This window comes from Lycorma delicatula, chromosome 1 (assembly GCF_047948215.1).
Source record: "Lycorma delicatula isolate Av1 chromosome 1, ASM4794821v1, whole genome shotgun sequence".
Classification (NCBI taxonomy): Eukaryota; Metazoa; Arthropoda; class Insecta; order Hemiptera; family Fulgoridae; genus Lycorma; species Lycorma delicatula.
The window spans coordinates 313,794,931-313,820,131 of record NC_134455.1 but is presented as its reverse complement, the minus strand read 5'-3'; the positions used below and the strand labels follow the sequence as shown (position 1 = coordinate 313,820,131).

Below are 25,201 nucleotides of genomic sequence, written 5' to 3'. Positions count from 1 at the left end.
TACAAAGAAGTAAAAACATTTGAGTTACGTATATGTAACAAAAGACAACATTGTAGACAAGTTTTGTTCTATTTTTATTTTTTTACCAGATGATAACCAGTACGTTAAAATGTCTAGAGCAATACGTTGATGAAATTACGCAATGGATGGATAATGCCAAGACTGATTTGAGTAAAGTTATTATTTGTAGAATTGAGTATACTCGGAATTTAGATTTCTGGTATACTTTACTCGTACATTCAGTATCACAACGTTTACAGTTCACACCTTCATAGCCGAGCATAGAATGCTTGTTATGCTTGGCAATAGCTATGCTATTTTCATGAGTGATTTGAGTTGAGATCAAGTAAACCATTAGATTATGTTCCCTAGCACTATCCATTTATTATTTCAATAAAAATATTGTACTAGTATTAACTAGTTATCACTAAATATAACTGATTTTTTCGATTAATTTTTTTTTTTTTAAAGTATAACTGGTTATAGTATGAATTAATTTCTGTTTCTAACTGTTTTTCATATAAACAATAAATTGGGCATAATTTATCCTTTGTATGTTTCTTTTAATCATAAATCATTTTTAATCAAACATACCTATATTTGAGCAAATGTGTCTACGTAAACGTAACTAATATCGATCGATAGGAAGAAAAATATGCACAAATTTAAAGTATAAATTTTAATTTGTCGTTTGACTCACTCATAAAGAAAACCATAAAACATTGTACTTTAAGTAATTTATGTTAATATTATTTTCTAAATATTTATATTTATATTTAATATTTCATATAAATAACAATTTCCTTTCATTCCTTTTTGGATTTTTCGTTCTAGATATTAATTAAAAATTTTTTTATATATTTAAATTTATAAATAGGAGTTTTGAATCAAGTCATTATGATACTCGTATATTATTACATTCAAAATGTATGTACAAATTGAATAAAAATCGATTTAAAAAGAAAAAAATGAAAGATATGAATTACATTAAAATTAATTAGTTATTTTAAGTTTCATAATTATATAACAGCCCTATAAACCCCAATAAGTAGAGATACCAGTTCTCCCATTATTTAAAACCCAATTTGGGTTCAGAAATTTTTCACTTTCCTTCTTACTTCCATTTCATAATATTAATTTAATATCTTAACACCCTGAGAATCCTCTCTTGTTCAAGTGCTTTAAGTAATTTATTTGAAAACTGATAAAAGAAACTAAGTTCAATGTAGATAAACCTTACCTATACTAGTCGCTTTGTATCTTTTCTGATGAGTTTGAAGCTTACTAATACATTTCAAATGAAAAAAAAAACTTCTCTTAATATTCAGTTTAATTTTGACACGAAACTTTCCTTCAAAGAATAATGAAGAAAAAATTGTCAACTTTTGATAATATTTCAACTTAATTTATAATATACGAGAGTTAAACGTTTAAAAAAAAAATATATACCTAATTAAATGATCAAATAATATTTGTGAATAAAACTGTGATAAAATTTGCAACTCGCAAGAAAGTTATTAGCCGACTTCGAACACTATTCACACTTTTTTGTGTATTACAATATTTGCTGACTTAAGAATTGACAATAATACTAACCAAGGTCTATGTTACAACTTGTTTATTACAGTAAGTTTCCTCTTTTAACGTAGCAATTATTTAAGAAACATTTTTTTAATAATAATCATTCCCGACTGAAATAGCTATTTCTCGTACAAAAGGACATAACTGGAAACAGTGGTAACAAAATTAAAAATTGAAGTAGACAGTGAGAAAATATTATATTTTCCCATGTAATAAAAATATATGTAATATTATGTATTTTTATTATTAGATTTAAACAAATATATTACGTATATTCGTAGTCTGGAAAAGAAATGCAAGAAAATAATTCTTCGATGGATTCGACGGTTGAACCAAGTAATTATTGGTATTAATTGTAAATTAAAAATGTATGGTACTCGTTTAAAACAAAAATTGAATTTATCCGGTAACTCACAATTAAAAAGTTTAATTAAGTTTAAATTAATAAATTAAACCACGCGTTACACTTTCTTCATAATTTTCAGACTTTAAAATCCAATAAACAATTTAATTTTGTATTCATTACACATTGCGTTCATTTCCTTATATTCATTTTTAATTAAAAATTGCCGCAAAGATTTTGATGTAACTTAGGTGCAATTCACATAAATAAATGTGCGTATGAAATGAAGAAGAACTGACGTCTTAATGGAATATTATTTTGTTTGAACTTTGCTTTTATGTAGAATAATTAAATCAAAACTTTCTAAATTCCTTTTACACCAGTGACAGAAAACTGTTTATTCTGATTTTACTTTCTTGTTTGTTTTGACGTAAACACAATTTTGCTATTTTACATAAAATTACTTGACTACAGTTTTGTTAGATAAAATATTTTTTTTTCATGTAAAGATTTTTTTTGTAATGTATTTATATGTAAATGCTAAATTATTAAACAATATGGTAAAAGTAACTTTCATAAGTAGAAAAACTTCCAAACATTTCCTTAATAAATAGCAGTTTTTCTTAAAAAATATCGAACTACGAAATTGTATCACGAATACTTTAGCTGGTAACATGGTTGATATATATAAAGTAAACCAATTTTTTTTTTTCATCTAATTCGTTGTCATACTGAAGTAATACAAAAAGTATAAAATCCCTGAGCGTGATATAAAACTAAAGCAGGATAACTTCCTCCTAACTTTTTAACTAAAACGAAATAAATAAAAATAAAAAAAGAACCAAATAGGATGTTAAAAAGTAATAAATCTCCCAATTACGAATAAAACCCAATTGCAATGATTTTTACTAAAAATCAGATAAAGAAATTTTTATTGACAGAAACACATGAATGAAGGAATTTCTTTGGTAACATTTTAAAACAACTCTAGGAACTTAAAACAGCATTTTAAGTGCATTTTTCTAAATTGTTATGTATTCAGTCTTACTTTCAAAAAATACTCAAAAAGTTTAATGGATCAACAAATGAAAAAAAAAGTTATGTATACAAGTAATAATCATATCAATTAACATTTCATATCATATCAACATTTGTTCTAGTTTATTTACATTTTTTTTCAATGTCAAAGATTACGAGCTAATTTTTGAAGGAATTTCCAACGATTGAATTAAAATGTGATATCTGTATTTATTGATTTAAAGATTATTTTAATCAAATTAAATTAATACTAATAATAAATAAATAATTACAATATTCTGATAAGTATCTATATCAAATGAAATAAAACGTATTTTAAATAAAGAGTTTCGAAAAGATAAAAAAAGTTGTGTAATTATTATTACACCCGCCAGTCTGCCGGTCTCCGTGGGGGAGTGGTAATGTCTCGGCGTTTCATTCGAAGGTCCCGGGTTCGAATTCCGGCCAGGCATGGCAATTTTCGCACGCTAAAATTTCATCTATCAACCATCGATAACTGTAAGTGGTCGAAAGCTTGTTGTTAGTGTATAAATGCATATTAATATATACAAATATATATTTTAAATCTACTCAAATACATGAAGATCTTCGAATATATATTTGAATAATATTCAAATATGTAATATATACATACCGGCACAAAAAAAAACGGGAACTTTTGAAATGCGTAATAGCAGCCATTTACAGTTGATAGGACTGCTTTATGCCGAGGAAACCTTGCCACTCACGTCATCATGGAGCAATGGAACGGTAAAAAGCGGACCGTAAAACGTTTTAGAAAACCAGCAATAGTTTAGAAGGTGTACAGAGGAAGTTCCAAAGTTCCCCTTTTTGTTTCACTCTTTTAATTCTTTCTTGGTTTAGTGCAGATAAAAATTACGTGGTTTTTATGTTTATAGTATTATATTATTTAGGAGTATATATAAATATATAAATTCAACAGAAACCGAAGTAATCCACATTCGAATTTAAAACATTTTATACGAAAGGGGGAAGTGCTACTACAATAGAACTTAGAGAACTGTTCTACAATTTCTTACCTCAAAATTTCCTTTATGTAGCCAACAGTTAGAACCGAGAAAGTAAAAAAAAAAAACAAAAGGGGTTTTACAGTACCCCTTATCAAACTTATTTAATGAACTAATACAATTTTTATTTTCACTTAAATAGTTCCTTACTATTTTATTCTTTCTGGTGTTTTCTTAACAAAAATTTCATACATTTGTATTCCAATCGTTTTGTTTTTCTTTTTTTGTAGTAACGGGATTAGAGTTGTTGTAAGGTCGCAAATTTCTAATCGTTTCCTCAGAATATTCACTCCTCTCTCTCTTTTTCCTGTTTAGCCTCCGGTAACTACCGTTTAGATAATTCTTCAGAGGGTGAATGAGGATGATATGTATGAGTGTAAATGAAGTGTAGTCTTGTACATTCTCAGTTCGACCATTCCTGAGATGTGTGGTTAATTGAAACCCAACCACCAAAGAACACCGGTATCCACGATCTAGTATTCAAATCCGTTTAAAAATAAATGGCTTTACTAGGACTTGAACGCTGTAAAGAATATTCACTCCTACCTTGTCGATACTTTTTTTTATTATTATTTCTGATTATTTTTCTTTTCTATTATTTTTCCTTTTAAATTATTTTCTCTTCACGTGATATGATTTTTTTCTTTATCGGGCAATACTTTCTTTCTTATGTACGATAATAATTTCTTTAGATTAGCATCATTTATACTTATTTACGATCGATAATACTTCCACCATTCTTTGATGCATTCAGTTTGTGAAAGCATTTGTTAAATTTGAGGATTTAATGACTGAAAACAACTCACAGAATATGTGTTAATAACTTCATTCATAAAAACTTCAGAAATGTGTTTCTATTAAATCTGAGATTCTGTAGACATGATGATTAGTTATTACTGCCCTAATTAGTTATTACTGCAATTTCAGTGTTAACTACTTTCTAGTCGTAAATAATTTACTTTAAAAAAGATTTTACAATTTAGAATTTCAGATTTTATACATTTTTTTTTGTATAATTTCTACTTTTATGTCTTTTTTTTATTGAAGAAGACTAAATGAATTCAGCTATTAGGTTTTTTAACTACATGTTCATTTTCATTCTTTTAATTTTTAAATAACGAAATAATTGTGGACTTGAAAATTAAAATTAAATTTTTTTTTGAAAATGATTAATATACTTTTATAAAAACATTATTTACGGACAATACGGAAAATTTTGCAAACTTTCTAAACTAAAATATAGATATCAATGTGTTAATTTTACTTATACTTGTTTCTTAAAAAACTTATATCTATTAATAAATATAAAAAAAAGTATTAATAAATTCAAATAACCAATTGAATTTACTCAGTGAATACCAGAGTACATAGAAATACGTTTAGCGAAGACAGGATCACAAATTACTTTTGCAGAAATTCCATAAATACACAGAATTCAATAAAGGGATTAATAATAAATAAATATATTATAACAACTAATGATGGGAAATGAATTGTATTATGAAAGAGTTGAACTACACTTCAGAACATCTAATAAAGGAAATGATAAAAGCAATCACAAGAATTATAGGCGATAACTAAGTTGCAGAACATCTAAATAAAATTAATACTTATCCCACTCCAAAGTATCTAATATTGACATAAGAAGACACAATTCTAATTTGGAAACTATTGAAAATATTGGAAACGATCGTTATCGTTTGAGAAACTGAATTAAAAAGTCTGATATGACCGATAGAAGACTGACGGTATGCTATAAGTCTAAATAAAATCTCTGAGGATACTTAGTGAAGTTATTTATTTAAAATAATTGCATTCAGAATTGTCAATCACTTCTGATTTTTATTGAGAAGTTATTTATTACAATTTAAATTATCATTTATTAGAACTAATCTGGACCCTCGAAGCGTTATATCCTCATGTTTGTGAGAATACAAAGTCTTTTACAGATAGTCATTAAAGAAATATTATTGTGTAGAGAATATTTTCATGTTTTTACCGAGTGATTAGATATAGAATTTAATCATTTTTAATAGAAATATAATATTTAATGCTAGCCACATTGATAACAGGGAATTGGCTTGGGGATGCTGTTTTCTTCGTTTAGCCTTGTGTGTGTGTGTTCGTGTGAGGTTGTATTAGTTGCCGGGCCAGCTGTTGCTCCTTACTCTGCTGCTATTGGCGCAGAGTGCACAACGTGGTGCGCCGGCGGCTGCGCGCAGCCAACCTACTCACTGTGCGCTTTTAATCTTTCTTTTCTACCGTCCGTTGTATCATACTTTTAAACGGTTCGTTAAATAACTACAATCAATCTACTTTTTTTCTGTTTAGCCACCGGAACTACCGTAGGAATTACATCAGAGCATGAATGAGAATTCTATGTATGGATGCAAATGAGGGCAAATGAGGTGTAGTCTTGTACAGTCTCAGTTCAACCATTCCTGAGACATATGGTTAATTGAAACCCAACAATCAAAGAACAAAGGTATTCCCGATTTAGTATTAAGAACCGCATAAAAGTAACTGCCTTTACTAGGATTTGAACCCTTCGCACGCTGGTCAGGATTAGCGAGCGAAGCGAGTGTAGGTTAAGTTTGGTTAGATTATATTTCTAATTTTATAAATATAAGTTCATGCGTAACTGAAACACATTGTTTAATAAAGTATCTAATCTACAGAAAAATGTTTAAACGTTGTGGGAATATAACGGATTTTTACAATCAAAGAATTACTATTCTTAATAATATTTAATTTATTTATAATTATTAATATTTAGCAGGAAAAACCAACCCACCGAGTTGGTCTAGTGCAAAAGTGAAATTGTCATCACAAATGAGCTGATTTCGAAGTCGAAAGTTCTAAGGTTCAAATCCTAGTAAAGGCGGTTACTTTTTACAGATTTGAATACTAGATCGTGGATACCAGTGTTCTTTGGTGGTTGGTTTTCAATTAACCTCACATTTCAGGAATGGTTGATCTGAGACTGTACAAGGCTGCACTTCATTTACATTCGAACATGTCATTCTCATTCACCCTCTGAAGTAATACCTTACGGTGGTTCCGGAGGCTAAGCAGAAAAAAGTTATAATTTTTATTATTATAATTACAATTTTTATAAGGTTATAATTTTTATTTATTTATTTCTATGTAGTAATTCAGTAGCGCTATCTAAGAACTAACTAACCTGTACTCAACTACATCGATAGATTACCTCCTACATTAATACGTAATAATTATCTAATACATTCTAATTCATACATTATAAATAAAATAATAGAGTATTGTAAATTACATAAATAAAATTAATTAATAAATAAAACACAGATATAAAAATAATCTACAATAAAAATCAAAATCTAGAGATTAAATTAAATAATTTGTAAATTAATGGACAACCGATTGCTTCTAGCCTGTAAAATTTAACCTCCTCTATTTCCCAGAAAATTAAAAATTCAGATGTAAATCCTAATTTTTGTATAATTAAAATTATTATTTATTATCTTGGCTTATTAGTTTGCATTGACCTATTATACACTGTTCTTTCAAAGATAAATATAAAACTTCGTTCCAATTAAAATACATTCTATAAAATTTATTAAAATATAAGGTTAAGAAAAAAACCTAATATAAAATAGATAAAAAACATAAGCAAATACAGCAGTAGTTTTCAGATCTATTAACATTCCTATACCAAAAAAGTACGATTTAGCTTTTCCTTAATCAGAACTGCTACTGTACATTTTTATTATAACTACCATATACAAATGTAGAAATGACGTTCAACTACAAGTAAATTGTATCATGTCATTCCTTCGTGAAAGTAATAAACTTCGTATAAAATAAAACACACCCACACCCACATAGACCTTTATTAAAGAATTAATGGTTATAGATAGGTAGGCAGTAGTTAATTTATTCAATGAAAATGAAAGTAAAATAGGTTTCGATTACCTTTAACAGATACTTTCCTTTTAGAAAACTTTTCCAAACACGAACATATGTATAACATAGATTGAAATTGTCATTTTAAGCCGACGGCTACAAACATTTAATTTAATGTCTTCTTCAATGAAGCAAAGAGAATGTTGATCCTACGAGTTTTGGAATTTTATGATCAAAGATTCAATACTTTAGAATTATTAATAGAGTTATCGATTACAAAAATTCTTTTTTTTTTCTTGATACTTTTCTCACACAATATCAGTCATGTATATCTCACTACGTCATTTTTGTGTCTCATATCACGCATTTTTTCGCGTGCCATACCATATATTACAACACCATACACACAAATACACGTACAACATATTGAAATTACCTTTTTGAACAATGAAAACGTCACTTTATTTCATTCAAATTAGAGTCAGTTATGTCTATCAGATCATCTAAAAAATAGACTTGTGAGGTTTTAAAAACCCAAAGAAACACAAGCTGACAAGGGTTTAAAGGGCCCTTGGCACTTAAAACGCTTAAAACTAACAAATAAAACCGCTTCAAGATTTTTAAGAAAAACTTAAAACACACTAAACGTGACTATCGAAATGTTGTCAAAATATAGATTAAAGTCAAATATTACGTTAAAACACATTAGTACTGACTTCTGAAGTTTTATCGCCTAGCTATACCCTTAGGCCATTCTTTCTTAATTATTTTTTCTATCTTCCTGAAGGCCTCAATATCGAATTTGAAAGAGTAAAAGTAAAAATAAAATAAAAAGAAATAAAAGTAGTAGTAAAATAAAACAAAAGAAAGTAAAAATAATTATTATTTTCTATAAGATGATATAATAATAATATATTATTATTATTTGGTATAATCTGGAAGTTTAAATTGAAGAACAAACAGACATTTCTACATTAAACAAATTTATTATAACTGAATACTTTTATTAGTCAGCGAACATCCATTAAGTATAACATGGAAAGTTGAATTAATAGCTCAGCAGAAAACTACGTAGTTTGTGACGATAAATTTTCATTAAATAAATACTCATATTTACTGGTGTAGAGATTAAATACGAGTATAACAACTAGGGAATGCTTTATCGATCTCGTTAGCTAGTTCATTAAAAGTTCGTGAAATTTTGTTATGAAAGCAAGTAGAATTTTGAAAAACAATCCGTTCAAGGAGAAGCTCAACGTTGTCGTCAATTTTTTATAAATTATTTTATCATGTTTATTGAAAGAATAAATAAAATATTTATTTTAAAAGAAGAGAAAGAGGAGAACCAAGTGAATTCTGATAACGGAATTTATTTTCCGGAAATAACTGTAGAACAGCGTTTCTCTACCTGCGGGTCAAGGTGATGTGAAAGTAGGGGTCGCGAAATCAGCTTAAAATTTTACGTTTCATTCATTTTATGAGAAAAAAATCATTTATTATAAACATGTTACTTTTATAAGTACACATATAAAGAAAATAAATTAATGAGATGATTACGTTTGTTTTACATTTAAAATGTTCTACATACGTGGATCTACGTTAGAAACACACAAAACAAACTGTTTTCCAGTAATAAAAAACGATTCCGATAGTTCGTATTTAGCGCAACCATAGACAAAAATCCTTTTTGCAGAGGTAAGTCTTGGCGAAAGGAATTAAAATTTTCATAGCTTTGACTAAATTTTTATATTCAATTCGATAAAAAATCCAAAACATATCTAAATCTTCAGATGTTAATTCTATTTGTTAACGTTTTATCGAGAGGCATTTCGATGAGGTCGTCGTAAATCTCAACAGGTCACTTAGCAGTTGCAACAATGTTTTCACTAAATGGATTCAGTACCCATCACTTCGAGAAATCATTTTTACCTTCCGAAAAATCCATATTTTTTATCCAAAGTGAATGAAAACATCAAAATATTTGTTTTGAAGGTGAATAATTCAAATATCAAGCTTCTTAACGAAAGCATGAATATTTAATAAAACGTTCTTCTCATTTCCCTGTAAATTCGCATTCAAGTCGTTTTAATTCGAAAATAAAATTCAAGCCAATAGCAACATAAACTCATTATTATGAAAAAAATAAGAATGGCGTTTGTTTATCCTGGAAAAATATTTTGATTTATCTCACAATTCCCATAACCGGGTTAACACTTTCCTCCGCGATAATAATCTGACTTCTGTGTGGAAAAGTGGAGATTTTTTCTTTTTGCCCATTTCATCGCATATTTTAGCAAAAAGCTGTAAGGTCAAATTTGAATAAAACTAAACATTTTTACATCTTTACAAAGAATTTGTTTAGATTTTTCATATTTTTTGTGGCAAGAGCACGTCTCTGAAGAAACCAGTGCGTCAATCCGCTCTTGGTATAAGATGATTTTTTTTTTTTCAAAAATCCACACTGTTCTTTCCTGTTATCGCTTTTGGACCATCACTGCATACTGCAATACATTTTGTTCAAACTATGTTACAGTTTTTAGTAGCTTCATAAAAAACATCTAAAAGACATTGGCCTGTTGCACGGCCAGGTATTGATTTGCAAAACCACATATTTTCTTTACATGATCTGTCCCTATCGCATTCATATCTCACAAAACATAATAACTGAGAAATGTTTGCCACATATGTTCATTTATCAAAGTGAATACTAAAAAGTTCATTTGAAAACACTTGCTGAATTATCTGATCGCGAACATCGGCAGGCATGTCGTCGATTCACCATGATACTGTGTTGTTAGAAAGTGAAATTTTTTTTCAATTTTTTGCTTCTTCCACGCCTGTTACCCATTATACATTGACCATATCAATTGCAGCAGGAAATATGAGATTTTCTGCGATTGAATGAGATTTGGACATCTTAGCTACACTTAATGCTACGAGATGAGATGATTCAAGTGTATCAGTATGGCTTGATTTATAAATAGAAGCTTGTTGATTTTTCAAAGTATGTAATTTTCTTTCGAAAAATTCCAATATTTACTTTTATGATCCGGTTATTTAATTCCCAAATGTCTAATTAATTTTTATGGCTTCATTCTTTCATCGGAGATTTCTTCAAAGCAAACAAAAACACATAGTGGCTTTCCGTCGAATTTGGTGAAACTATAATTTAAATAACTGTCATTGAACAGTTTTGTTTTTTAACCAATAGATTCACTGGACGTAGATGACCCACTTCGTTTTTTCGCAAATTTATAAGTTTGCATAAGAATCTAATTGAAAAAAGAAGCAGTTACACCGTTGTACCACACACTATAAAACCGCATCCTCAATTATTATTTTCAATGAAAATAAGCTTTTAAAAACTAAAATAACGGCACCAGACGTATGCTTCGCATTCGAAACGAAACTACAGTTTTTTACGCCTCTTTTATTTACAGTATGAAGTCTATTTATACGTTAAATATAGTTTATTATACGTTATTTATACGTATAAATGCATGTTCGAAAATGACGCTTTCACAGCGAATATTACGCAAGCAGACCAAATTACATGTAGCACGTACACGTCAAGTTGGTACCGGTAAATTGCTCATGTTTGTACACTTTGTACATGCATGTTCATACCCATAGGTATCAACGCAGCTAAATAATTTTAACTACATTTCATTGGGTTGGAGATGAAGGGTCGCGAAATATTAAACACATTTTTTTTTTTATTTGTGGAGCTAAAAAGTTTTGAGAATCACTGCTATAGAGGATTAAAATGAATAATATTTTATCTTATTCATATAGATTTATTGTTTTATTTTTAATTCTGTTAAGTCGACATTCTCTCAAATATTAAAAAATATTTTTTCTTCCTTGGAATATCCATTTTAACTTATCCTAATACAGATAGATAAAAACTTATTTATCTATCGTTAAACTTAAACGTTTAAACCGATTATTTCTTCTGACTAATCTAAGTATTGTTAGTTTATTAAATATCTCCAATTTCATTTTAATTATTTTTATTAAGATTTCGTGATTACTTTGACTATAATTTAAAAAAATATCAATTGACTAAATTACTCAAGTCATTTCTACAATTAAGATTTTAATGCCTATTTCATTATGGTGCACTATATTGAAGTTGTAGGGAAAGGGCATACAAGAATACCACCCAAACGTTACCTTTAAAATAAAGTCATACATTAAACAAGTTACAGTCTTGGTTGAGGTGAGATATAAAGCAAGCTCTGTAACAATAAATTCTGATTATGTTAAGCGGTTCAGAACAGGTTATTATGTTTCGGTCGTGTTATTTAAAGAAAATAAAAATATAGAAGTTTATTCTAAAAACAAAAGTGCGTATCGTTGATCAACTGATGTTAATTTTTATTACTTTCCAGTACAACTAAATTCTAATTAAACACTTTTTGATGTAAATAAATTTTTTCCTGGATTAAGGTAATTTATGTAACATCTAATTATCAAGAATCTGCGCTAATTAGTTTTATTCATAATTATAACCGATACAAAAATAAAGACTCAAGATAACGAGTCAGCAACTGTCATTATAGAAATATGGAAAAAAATAAAAATAAAAACTGGTGAACATAAAGAATTAATACTCGTAAAATATAGTTCCTCTGTTAGTAAAATTACAAAGAAGTCGAAAGAAAAAAGATAGTAAAAGCGGATTTGAACAAGCCAGGGGATATTTTACGTGAAAAGAAATCTGCTAACATCAAAGGAAGATTTAGAAATTAAAAGGAAATTCTTAATAATGTTTTTGAGTAATGTATTTTACGACAGCTAAACAAAGAAAAATAGAAAAAGGTACATAGAAGATTTTGAATTTTTATAAAAGGAGAATGTAAAAAATTAGGTGAGTAGATTGAATACAAAATGAAATAGTTTTAAGGCGAATAGGGAAAAAAAGAAGTTCAAAGGAGAATTTTATAAAAGGAGAAGGTTAGTGAGCTATAAATTAAGGAACATACAAGATTAGAATATTTGGTCATAGTAGAATATGTAGCGGATAAAGAAGATTTCAGAGGACAAAAACTGTAACATCTGATACAGGTAATTGAGAATGTAAAATGTTAGAGATAGGAAGCCAAAAGATTGTGACAGAATAGAAACGAGAGAAGTTCACTAAGGCAAACAAACAGACTTAACAGAAAAATGAATGGATTTTTTTTTTTTTTTAAACAAATAAAAATCGATTCAGTTTTAGTACAAATATTTTAATTTAGGAACATATGAGATCATTTACAGTTATCATTGTAATGTTATCATAATTAGCATATTACAAAATTAGGTAATATCTCGCTATTACATTCAGCCTAACAAACCAATTATACATTATTTCTATTCAAGAAAACTCACTAAGAGAGTAGTAGGCATAACGTAAAATATTTAGAAAAATTTCTAAAGTTTATTTAATGTAAAAATTATGCGCACTTTATTAGCATAAGTATAGCTCAAGGCACATATATAGAGTACATTCGCATTCAAATAAAACGCACTTATATTTACATATACTCATACCTACGAATAGACAAAGTTTTTAAGCCAGGTGGGATCTACGAAAAACTTTCTGCCTTACAAAACTCTAAAAAAAAATCCCAACAATGAAGTTAATTCTGTTTTATATTAAAAAACTTGTTGTATGTACGTTAAAATTCTACGTCCATGAGTAACTCATTTTTGTTTCAGTCCTATTCATAACTTCTTCATAATAAAATTAAATGTAAGCCGGAATTATTATTCAAGGAAACTGTTGATTCTTCATTTTATTGTACCGTATTATGAATAATTATTATTCTTCACTGAACTTCTTAGTAGATTTGTCGCAAACCAATGCAATTAGTCTAATTTGCCTATTCTTTCATCGAAAGAATATTTACGGTACGTAAAGAAATAACTTAATATTAAGAGATTGCTAATTAAATTTACAAAGAGTATTGATAAATTTTAATGAGATTTATAACAGCTGTACGAATATAACTTCAAAGAATAGTTTGTTATAACAAAGCAATTAAGATAGCTTTAAAGTATTATTTTCTTAGACATTTTATTGATTTGTGCGCGTTATACCACGGTCATCTATATACAAGCAACTTATTTTGTGTACGTCAGATAACATGTAGAAATAATTTATCTTTTTTGTTCAACGCCTATCCGTTAATTCTTTTGAGCGAAAAAAGTATGTTTTTTCCAAGGGTACCTTGTCATTAAAAAAAAAAACATTCCCTTCTACATATTAAATATATCTAAAACATACTAGGTCAAAAAGAGAAAAAGTTTTCGACTTATTCTTGTACCAGTATTTATAATTTAGTCTTTAATTATACATTATCATCAACCAGAATCTAACGGAATACCTTTTGAAAAATAAATTCCCTAGGATGAAGTTTTTATTAATTACGGTAATAACACAATGTAAAATGTAGGATAAGGTATAATTTAATTTACTCTAATATATTGAATGAAGCCTTAGTGATAAAATAATTTATTTATTTATTGAGAAAGTAAAAGTATAAAGGACTAATAAAACGTTTGAAATAATCGTGACAAGAATGAAATGATGAAGACCTAAATAACTTTACTGGGAATTGAAACTTGGGTAACTGTTAAAAAAACGCACATGTATTGAACTTCGAACCAAATTCCCAGCCAGTAACTAAATAATACGCACTATTAGACCTAATGAGACAAATAAATTATATTCTGGGTGCGAAGTTCAGTCAAGCTCGCCGTTTTCTCACATAAAAATATTTTTCAGCCCTACAATGTATTTCAGTGAAATTAAAAAAAAACAAATCGAAGTAGTCAATAAAGAAGTATAAAATTGTACAAAACTATTTTTACATATTTATTTAATTTTCATATTTGTACAGTTTTTAACGTAATTTTTAGGTTAACCTACGCCTGTATGGAGAGGTTAATTTTGGATAAGCTACCAGCTGTTCCAAACGTTGAGAACGAAACGAATGAATCTTTACTATCTTCTAGAAAACGTCGACTTTCGACGCCGTCGAACAGAGATCCCAGGAAACAATCTCGTCGTAAATTAATTCGAGGTAATATTGTATTCAATCTAAATAACAAAAGCGAGACAGATACTGACATCGCAGATTCGCAGACAACTTCTATATCATGGCAGACTGTGCCAGTCTTGCGTACCCCTGAAGAGCCGCGAACTAGATGTTCTGTGTAGGAATATTGGTATGTAATTTTTGAGGAGTTTCCATGGAAGCCTCTCTACTTGTGGTTGTATGTGATCATGTTTATTTATGGTTTCTCTAATAATGTAACCGATTTTAAATTTTATTTTGAGACAAAAAAATGAGTTCAATAAAACGAGAGGTTTCTGAATTCGGGAAGTATGTTTTTTTTTTTGTTTTAAATCGATGTATATTAACAAACAGTGTAGCCTGGTTCCACCAAATAAATTAATCATAATGATTATTTTTTTATTTTGAAGAGAAGAAAATATCTTTGTAACGTTTTACAACTGAACGCAGTAGTCCAGTTGTAATTTTTATCTAGATAATTTAACATTTTTAAACAATTAATTGTCAATATTAACAATTTTTACAGATATTTATATCTGCATAATTTTTATCTGATATAATAAAGCATATTTTTAGACGTTTGTATTACTACGTTTTACGTCGGTTTAGTTTTTAGTTTAAGTTTTTATATCTGATAAGATGTCAAAACTCTTCATTAGTATCAATAAACATTTTGACACTTTACCCAATTTGGTGAACTCGGCTGAGAGAATAAAAGTGAAAAATTTATGAATAAATAAAATTAATAGATAAATAGACAGTTTTCCTATCGTGCAAAACTACTAAATATGCAGAAGGAAAAGTTTATGAAGCACGAAAGATGTATTTTTTTGATATCACGCAGTAAAAAAAAAAATATATTTAAAAGAACCTATTTTATAGTTTTCTTTCTTAATTTATTATTTAAAACATTTTATTTCAAATTTAATCTGGAATATGCATCCTTGAAAATTGAAAACTTGGTTCGAAATATAATTGTTTGATTACAAAAAAAATTGTAATTATTTCCCATTGAAGAATTTTAACTACAAATACGATTGTAAATTTTGGGGAGTAAAATGATGGAATACAATCTACTAAAATACAATGTTTAGAATAGGTGCATAGGAAATGGAATTGTTGATTTCAACATCAGCAAAAAATATATTAAAAAAAAAAGTAGTATTTTAATGGATGGGAAATAGAAAACAATTGTAAATATTTTTGTAGGAAATAATGAAAAACATTAAGTATTTGTATGCTGTGGATTTTTATTACCCGGCTCTTATTATACTAAATAAGGAAAATATTCGGTTAAAAAATGATTCTCAAAGAGAGTTTATAATTCTCAACATTTTTGTTTTTTTTTTGCTTGATGATATCGCCACATAAGCTTGAAGCTTGTGCGTGGGATGTAGAATTTTGTACGTATGAAAAATGCCATCCCTGACCGGGATTCGAACCCGGTACCTGCGGATGAAAGGCCGAGACGCTATTACTCGTGCTTTTTCTAAATTTATGTCCCATGGGTATAATAATATTGTTTTGCTAGTTAAAAGGTTAAATAGCTGCATAGTTATTCGTCTTTTTGAATTTATATTTCAAGAGTGATTTAAAATAACTAAAATGAAATTGTATCTAGTATCCAACTGCAGACTGAAAATAATACCGAAACAGATTTAATGAAATCTTTGAAAAAAATATTGGCTGAGGAATTCGGAGGTACTGAGTTTATATTTTCAATTGAAGAGGGTAGGATTAATTAAAATAATTTTATTGGTACGTAATTTTTAGTTTATAATAAAATAATTTTTGGACTTAACCATACCAGATGACAATTATCTTAGAAAAATGCACCTCACTTATGAATAAGAAATTTATTTTAGTCGTATTAGCAGTAAAGGTTGATAGTATGTTGTTTATAATGTGAAACCTTTCTATACAATTGTTTACTACTTTTATTTGGCTAGTTCAGGCTGCAGCTGAATCAACGTTTCCTCATTGATGGCCAACCACCATTCTGTTATCAGGATTCAACTAGCTTTGTCTTATGATGAATGGATACAAGCTACAAGAAGACTACACAAATATGAGACGATGATGCCTAGGGACCCGAGTCAAGAAAGTGGCACTAGATATTCTATAGCTAGAGAATTCTGGAATATCAAAACTTTTTTTGCTTAAAGATACTTGATTTTCAGAGGATAACGTACCAAACATGCTAACGTAAACTTATACACTAATGTACAATTCAGGGCAGCCAATTTGTCCTCAGTCTCATATGTAATACCTAGGATAGGCTCATCTTCTTCAGACTTACTTAAAGCGTCCACTAGGTACATACTAAAAAACTCACTGGATTGGTCTAGTAGTTAACTCTTCCATCGCAAATCAAAGTTGAAGTTGAGAAATATACGGTTTAAATCCTAGTAAAGGCAGCTACTTTTATACAAATTTGAATACTAAAAGCGTCGATACTGGCGTTATGTGGTGGTTGGGTTTCAGTTAACCACACATCTCAAAAATGGTCGACCTGAGATTGCACAAGACTATACTTCATTTACATTCATACATATCATCCTCAAACATCTGCTGAGTAATACCTTACAGTGGTTTCTCCGGAACCACTGTAAGGTATTACTCAGCGGTATAGTAGGTATACTCAGCGGTAAGGTATTACTCAGTAAATAACACAGATATTATCTGGTGTTTCCAACTGTTGCAAAAAATACCTCAAAGCAAGAATTAAATTTAAAAATAAAGAAGAAAAAGAATCATCTTAGATTTCCAGCAAATCTATTTCTATAGAGAAAATATTTTAAAAATTAAATAAAATTATTGGATTAAATCAATGAATTATTATATATTTATATGTATATATATATATATATACATTTTTTTTTTTTAATTTTTACTAAACTTATAAAGAATATAGAAATGTACAAGGTAGCTATTTTATAAACAATTTACTAATGTTAAATGAAAGATATACGAGTATTTTATCCAAAAGTACGAAACCAACTCCTAAATATCCATAATATTACCAATCATTTTGATCCAATGAACACTCATTATGTCAAAAGCACTACCATCACTGGGTTCTGTAACTTGTCCAATTTATGGACCACATGTGACCAACATATTCAGCTCGTACGGTATGTTTTTTATCTGATAGAAAATAAATACAGGTAGATAAAGAATGAATGAAAAAGTGTTAAACAGTGATAGCATTAAAACAACAAAGATAAGCTTTAAAACGATAGTAAACAAAAGATTTTTTTTTAAATCTACCATCTAGAATTAATCTTTGGTTTAAACTGCCTTTCCTATACTTGTAGTTCTTAATATTTCAAAACACTCTCATTTAAAAACAAAGAGATATTTGGAATCAACACTTATAGTGCGGCAAGCAACATAAATGAAATTGTTTTAATTTAAAACAATTTATTCTTTAGAATAAATTATTTCAACACAAGCTATAATAAAATGCGGTGAACAATGGTAAATAGCACAAAAAATATGAAAAGCAAACTTACCTTATAAATTACAGTGAAGCAACATTAATATGCTCTGTTGCTGATTGTACACCTTAACCTAGTTTAAGAATACTAAAGCACTTTAAAATTATAGTTCTTATTTCTTAACTAAAAATATTACCTAAACTTGTAGCTATTTAATAAATTGAAAAAATATCGTCTTTTTATTTCATTTTACCACACTGAGGTATATTTTGGTATCACAGTATATTTTTAAATGTAGATCACTAATTGAGGTGTATCAGTTCAAAAAAAAGAAGAAAAATTAAGTTGCTGATAATAATTACATTTTTTTACCGATCACTACTAGTATCTATATCTTTTATATTTTGTAATTAATGTTAAAACTGAAATACCACCAGTAATATTTAACATCTGGCTGATAACTGATTTTTGGAATGTATAGGTAAGTATGGTTGGAAATATTATTAAATATTTCAAACCATAATAATAGTAATAAAAATTACTTATTTTCAGTGTAAGCAAGATAAGCATTAACAGAATGATAGCCAGTTGCAGTATTGCTGACTAAACAAAATAATTATTTTACTACTTGGATTTAATCAATAAAACTCTACTTTAACTGAAATCAATGAAGTTTGCATATGTTATTGACCTTTAGTACAATTTAAAATCAACAACATGAACAGAGTTGAATTATGGCATTATTATGGCAGCAAATTATGTATCTGATTGGTTCTACCAAAGTTTTTTTATAATGATAACATAATTATAATGTTAAAATCTTTTTATAATGTTTTTATAGTTAATGTCAATCATATCTAAAAATTAGTTTATTTGATATGAAATAAATGAGTTGTAACGATGTAATGTACATAATTTTCAGCTTCATCAGAGAGTAAAATGATAGATTTTAAGTTGGATGCAAACATCAGGAAAGTTGAACAACATCTCTTTCAATGTATTTGTGCAGTCGGTCATTAAATATAATATATAAAAGTAATTTTTCAATATACTTGTAAAAATATTGTACCTATTGTTGCAAAAACAGTTTTTTCAACCTTCTTAGAAAGTCTTTATACAGATGTTTTACACATATTAATTATATTTTTGTGAAAAAATTATATTTTCATGTCCAGTTGCTGTAATTATAAACATCTTTTTTCATAAGAGAATTTAGAAAAATATTCAATATAGAAAGTACATACATAACTTGTAATTATTTTGTTCTGTAGATGATGGAAAGCTTAAGCATAATTAATAAAAAAACTGTATTATACTACATTAGCATATGTTGATATATTAAAAATTAAATTAAATGTTAATAGCATTCATGCCACAACTTTACTCATTCCATGAAACAGTTTCATAATAAAGACTGAAGTTTCTATAAAACTACCAAGAATGATATATTTTTAAATTATGTGAACTTAAAAAAAAGATTAATAATAATAAAAATTAGATGCTATTAAAGCTTAAAGATATCTGAAAATAATGTTAAAAGATATTATGTAAAATAGAAATAATAAATCTAAGTAATTTTATACATATATAAAATTATATATATATATAAGAATTGAAATCTATACCAATGAAAAATAAAAGTAACATAATTTAATTAATCTATCTAACTGAACTTAATGAACGCGGTTAAATATCCTAAACAGTATGACTAAACTTTCCTAAAGAACTGGTGCATTAGTAATTTTAGGAGAAAGTTTCATGCTTAGAAAAAATTTAAAGTGATTCATGCATCAAATAGATGTGCGTGTATAGAATGAAGCAAGTATTAGCTGTATAAATACATGCAAAATATTTCTTTTGAAAAGTAAATAAGAAGTTTAAAATAACATAAAAAAAAAAAAAATTATAATACCTTTTTTACAATCTATCTATTCTTCTTCAAATCGACTTCTTTGACTAAACTGCTGAGATTACCAAATAAACATAGTTTCGTAACAAAGATTTGTAGAAAGATAAAAAATTCCACCAAGAATAATGATGCTTTAATTAAATATATATTCTCTGGTAGGAACATTTTTTTCTATATTGACAATGTGGAAAATTTATAGTAACACAACTGACAATTAACATATGAAGGCTTAATAAGAAAAGTTTTTCTTTCATTAGATGATATTTCACAACTGATAATTTTATTTTGCTTGAAGTCAAGCTCACTCTGCAGCATCATTTAAAAAAAATAATCAATCTCTCTTTGGTAATTGAACTCAATGTAAAAGTAAATATGTAAAGTTAGCAATATTTACAAACTGTCCATGGTTCATAGCTTGCAGATGAGTACATTATTTAAATTAGCATAATTGTAACATATTTATGAGTTTCTATATTTTTATTTTGATGTACGTACAGAATTTTTGGTGATTATTAGAAAAGAAGACATTAAAATGCAGATGACTGAGGTGGAGGTTTTAAGAAGCCCGACAGAAGAGAAAGATCAAGTAAAAAATGGGGCAATAAGGGAATATCTTGAATGTAGAGCACTAAAAGAGAAAATTGAGCAGGGCTAAATAGTTTGGGGTTTCACAGAGATTTCTAATTGGAAGAGTGGGAAAAAGGAATTTTTAATTAGATTTAACATGAGGAAGACCAAAAGAGAGACTAAGTATGAGATGAATAGGGTATGTAAAGAAGATATGAAAAAGAAAGAGAGGTGAAGAAAGATTTAGAGAATGAGTATACTAAGACAAAGTTGGGAGTAGATCTCTGATCTGCAATCTGACCCAATACCAAATGAACAAAAAAAAATGATGATGTAATTAGATTTAATCATAAGCTGTAAATTCTTTATAAAAAATATTCCATTTAGAGATAAATAATTTCATACATTTTTAGTAAGGAAAAAGTATTTTTGTGAGAATAAAAAGGGATTCAATTCTGTAGAAGGAAATAAATAAAAAATAAAATTAATTTTCTTGTTTAATTAATTTCATTATAAACAAGAATATTATGAATTATTAAAACATTTTTGTACAATTTAAAAGATTGTGCTCACTAGTGAATAATTATTGCTACAAGCATAAATTGCTTAATACTATACAACACACATCATAAAAAAGTTAATAAAGGAAAACTAAGACTAATGATTTTTTCTGGACTTTGAATTACTGTTTTGATAGAAAATTTTACAATGTTTAAAAATTTTATGTTCAAATATTCTAATAATATTTTCTGGTTTAGCAAAACAATAAGCTATAACAATATAAAATTACAATATTTTATGTTCATACTTGTGCATAAAGAAAAATAAATTAATGACAAAATAAATGATTATGAATGACAATTCTATTTAGTAACAGAAAAATAATTATAATTTCTATATTTAATATTTTTTGCTTAGTATACATTAAAATGTATACATTTTCATAAAATTAAAGTGATAATATTTGATAATGTACCTCCTATAATTCTGATAAATAGTGAAGAAAACCTTCTACAATTAAAAGAAAAATGTAAAATTTTCTCTATCATGAGACTGTTTCAGTTAAATTTTGTTGAATGTTTTAATAGCGTTTCTGAAAAATTAATAAGTTTGCTTACAAGAAACAAATTATATCTTTTATGAAATTTTTAAAATTCAGAAGTTTTTTTTAATGTGTATCTTAATTACATTCTTTTTTATGACTGAAAGAAACATCATTTTCTTAGAAAATTACCAATAAAAAATATATGTAGAAAAACATGTGATGTTGAATAATTTGTCATGGAAGGAATGCAACATTAGAATGCATATTCTGAACAATGAATAACCATTACCAAATAAAATAAACTGTAATATTAATGAGGAACATATTTCAACTCACTTAGTGAGCCTCCGAAGATTGCGCTCGCTGCCTGATACATAGTAATTACTGCTACTGCTATCTTCATGTAAATCTTCAGAGTTGTCGGTGTCTCGTCCTGGAGATGTGCCAGATTTCCTTCTCTTTTCACGAAATAATGCTATAGCAACCAATAGTGCAGAAACTACCAACACGACTGTAGAAAGACCCACGACAGTCATTAACCAGTCAATAGCAAATTCATTCACTTTCACTTTATCGGGCTGAACTTGTCTCCTTAGATCACGAATGTGTCTGTTAGTAAGTAACCGAGCCGGTTGTAATCTTTTACTCGAGTCACAACCAGATTCTCTAACATACCTGGCCCATGATCTTTTAACATTATCAATAAAGTCCCTTCTTCCTTTTTTTTTGGATTGTATATCCTTGTGAATAGGTGAAGTTCTGGAGTCAAAATGACAAAAAAGACCCTTGTTTCTCTTTCTTGCACCAATTACCGTTTCTTCTACCAAAGTTGTTGAACCAATAAGTACACCGATATCACGTTTAACCGCTACAGCCCACTCCCATAAGTCTGCTATATGGCAACCACATACCCAAGGATTTTCAGCAAGTCTTATTGCATGAATTTCATGATGAGAACTGAATATCTGAGGTGAAATATGTGTTAGTTTATTTCTACTCAAATCTAATGATTCAAGATGAGGCAAATTCTTGAGGAAATCGAAAGTATTCTCAGAAGAAGTTATTTTATTTCCTGAAAGAAGAAGTTGAGTAATATTCTGGAAAGAAGTAAGCGCGTCAGGAGGTATAAAAGTTAAATTACAATCAGATAGGTCCAGAGTTCTTAACCTACTTAACTGTCTTGGTAACAAGGGTCCACTTTCTGGTACTTGAAGAGGATTTCCGGCCAAATGTAATTCTTCTAAATCTGGGTAAGTGAAATTATCAGGAAATACTGTAGCATTAAGACTACTTAAACCACAATAATTAAGCTCTAATGACTCAAGGTGTGTCAAGTTTTGAAATAAACCATATTCTAAATTGCTTAGTGGATTACCAGATAAAATTAAACTCTTAAGCGATGTCATTTTTGAAAATGTTGTTTTGGAGATGTGGGCTAAATTACTATATCCCATGTCAAGTCTTTCAAGAGTTTCTAAAGGAGACAGTAATGCAGTGAATGCATCATTTAATGGATTATTGGAGATATCCAGTTCGTGCAAGCAAGTAAATCTATGAAACGTATTAGAAGGTAATCTGCTAAGACTACAGTTTTTCAAAGTAAGTTTCTGAAGTTTTGTTAGCGGTGCTAGAGCAACAGCAAGGTCAGCAGCAGACATATGATTGCCCGATAGCAAAAGCGTTCTTAAATTTGTCTCATTTGTAAATGCATCTTCAGATAATGGCCCATTCAAATGACAGTTGGACAGATCCAAGGTGAAAAGATGCCTTAAATTATGTCCGAGCGTCGTTGCTACGTCGAGATCTACTAACTCGTTTTCAGCAAGTACAAGACTTCGAAGCCAAGTATTATTACCGAATACGTGCTCTGGTAGCTTAGAGATACCAGTTCTTCGTAGATCAAGATGTTCCAAGACACTTAGTCCACCGAGGACCTGTATCCAATCGATAGGTCCTTTTAAATCGTTTTCAGATAATTCCAACATTTTCATATTTTCATTCTTTGCGAATGCAGTACCAGATATATGTGTTAGTTTACATCTATTTAATTTCAATTCTTCCAGGCTGTTTAAAGGACCAAGGACTTCAGATTCTAGAATACCGAGAGGATTTCCTGAGAGATCAAGCTTGTTGAGAGCGGTAACGTTTTGAAAAAATGTCGGTGTAAGTTTACTAAGTTGACAGTCACTTAGATCGAGATGCATCAACGATGGAGATACTAGAAGCGGTCCTTCAATAGGTTGAAGCGGGTTCATTTGCAATTCCAGAGTAATCAAACCGTGGCTGTCCCTGCAACAGTAAAGTTATCCATACACAAATTTATTCAACATGAATTTAGAATTTATTTATTAATATATATCGCAAAAAATAATTTATGTTAAATTTACAAAAGGAATTTGATTATTTACATGATAAACCGAACCAGATTTAAAATTTTAACTAAAATATTATAATTTTGATTTGGTAGCCTTATAAAAATATCAATTTTCTGAAAACTTAAACTTACTTCAAATCAACAGGTTTAATCTAAGATATGGTTTTAAATATAGATTTTTAAAAATAAATCCCCTGATATTGATTATCTAGGTCGTAAATGATTTACGACTTATCTTCGTTTTAAAAGGGCTTTGTGAAGATAATGGCCATGCTATAGGGTACCTGTGATCAATTGTTCAACTGAAAAGAAATTATGTACATAAACGCAATGTTCTCAAAACTGTAGATATTTTTAACATTGTGTTGCGAAAAATTTCTAGTGTGGGGTGCATTCCGCAGCTCACAGAGATCAGTGTCATTAAATGATATTTTATCTCTGAATTATGACAAGAACCGAAAGCGGGATAGTCATAAGCAGAAATTTGTTTGATTATCGTAAACTACATAATGATTTTTGTAGAGAATATGATGATTTTCGTTTTGAAAAGGATAAATAATTTGCGGAAATATAAAATAAATAATCTGCGTTTAATTAAAAATTCAAAATCAGTAATTGCCTATACTAACTGTCAAATTTAAACACAAAATTTGACTAGCTACATTTAAAGCTTAGTCTACGTTTATGAACTCACTTATTTCTTTCGTTTCAGAAAAATGTTATCAGAAGATCTAGTATAGAATATTGCTGTTTTTCCCTGACTTATGAGAATTTATTTTAATTTTTTTGTCTTGTTGCTATCCGAAATAAAATAAATGTGCAATAATTTTAATTGCGAGTTTTAAAAATCATGAAATCAGCACTGAAATCCAAAGGGGGAGACACTCCTTCCCTAATATGTAATTCTTGATTGAAATGTTAACTGAA

The 25,201-nt window shown here is 28.3% G+C and overlaps 1 protein-coding gene across 3 annotated transcripts in view; it reads right to left on the bottom strand.

Moving 5' to 3' along the window:
* Nucleotides 1–25,201, bottom strand: part of LOC142334011 (uncharacterized) — a 270,898-nt gene that overhangs the window by 68,301 nt on the left and 177,396 nt on the right. For all 3 annotated transcript variants that reach the window (XM_075381681.1, XM_075381693.1, XM_075381687.1), the window contains exon 3: nt 22,237–24,189. In XM_075381681.1, the coding sequence (XP_075237796.1) occupies nt 22,237–24,189 (1,953 nt within the window). The remainder of the gene's footprint in view (nt 1–22,236; nt 24,190–25,201) is intronic.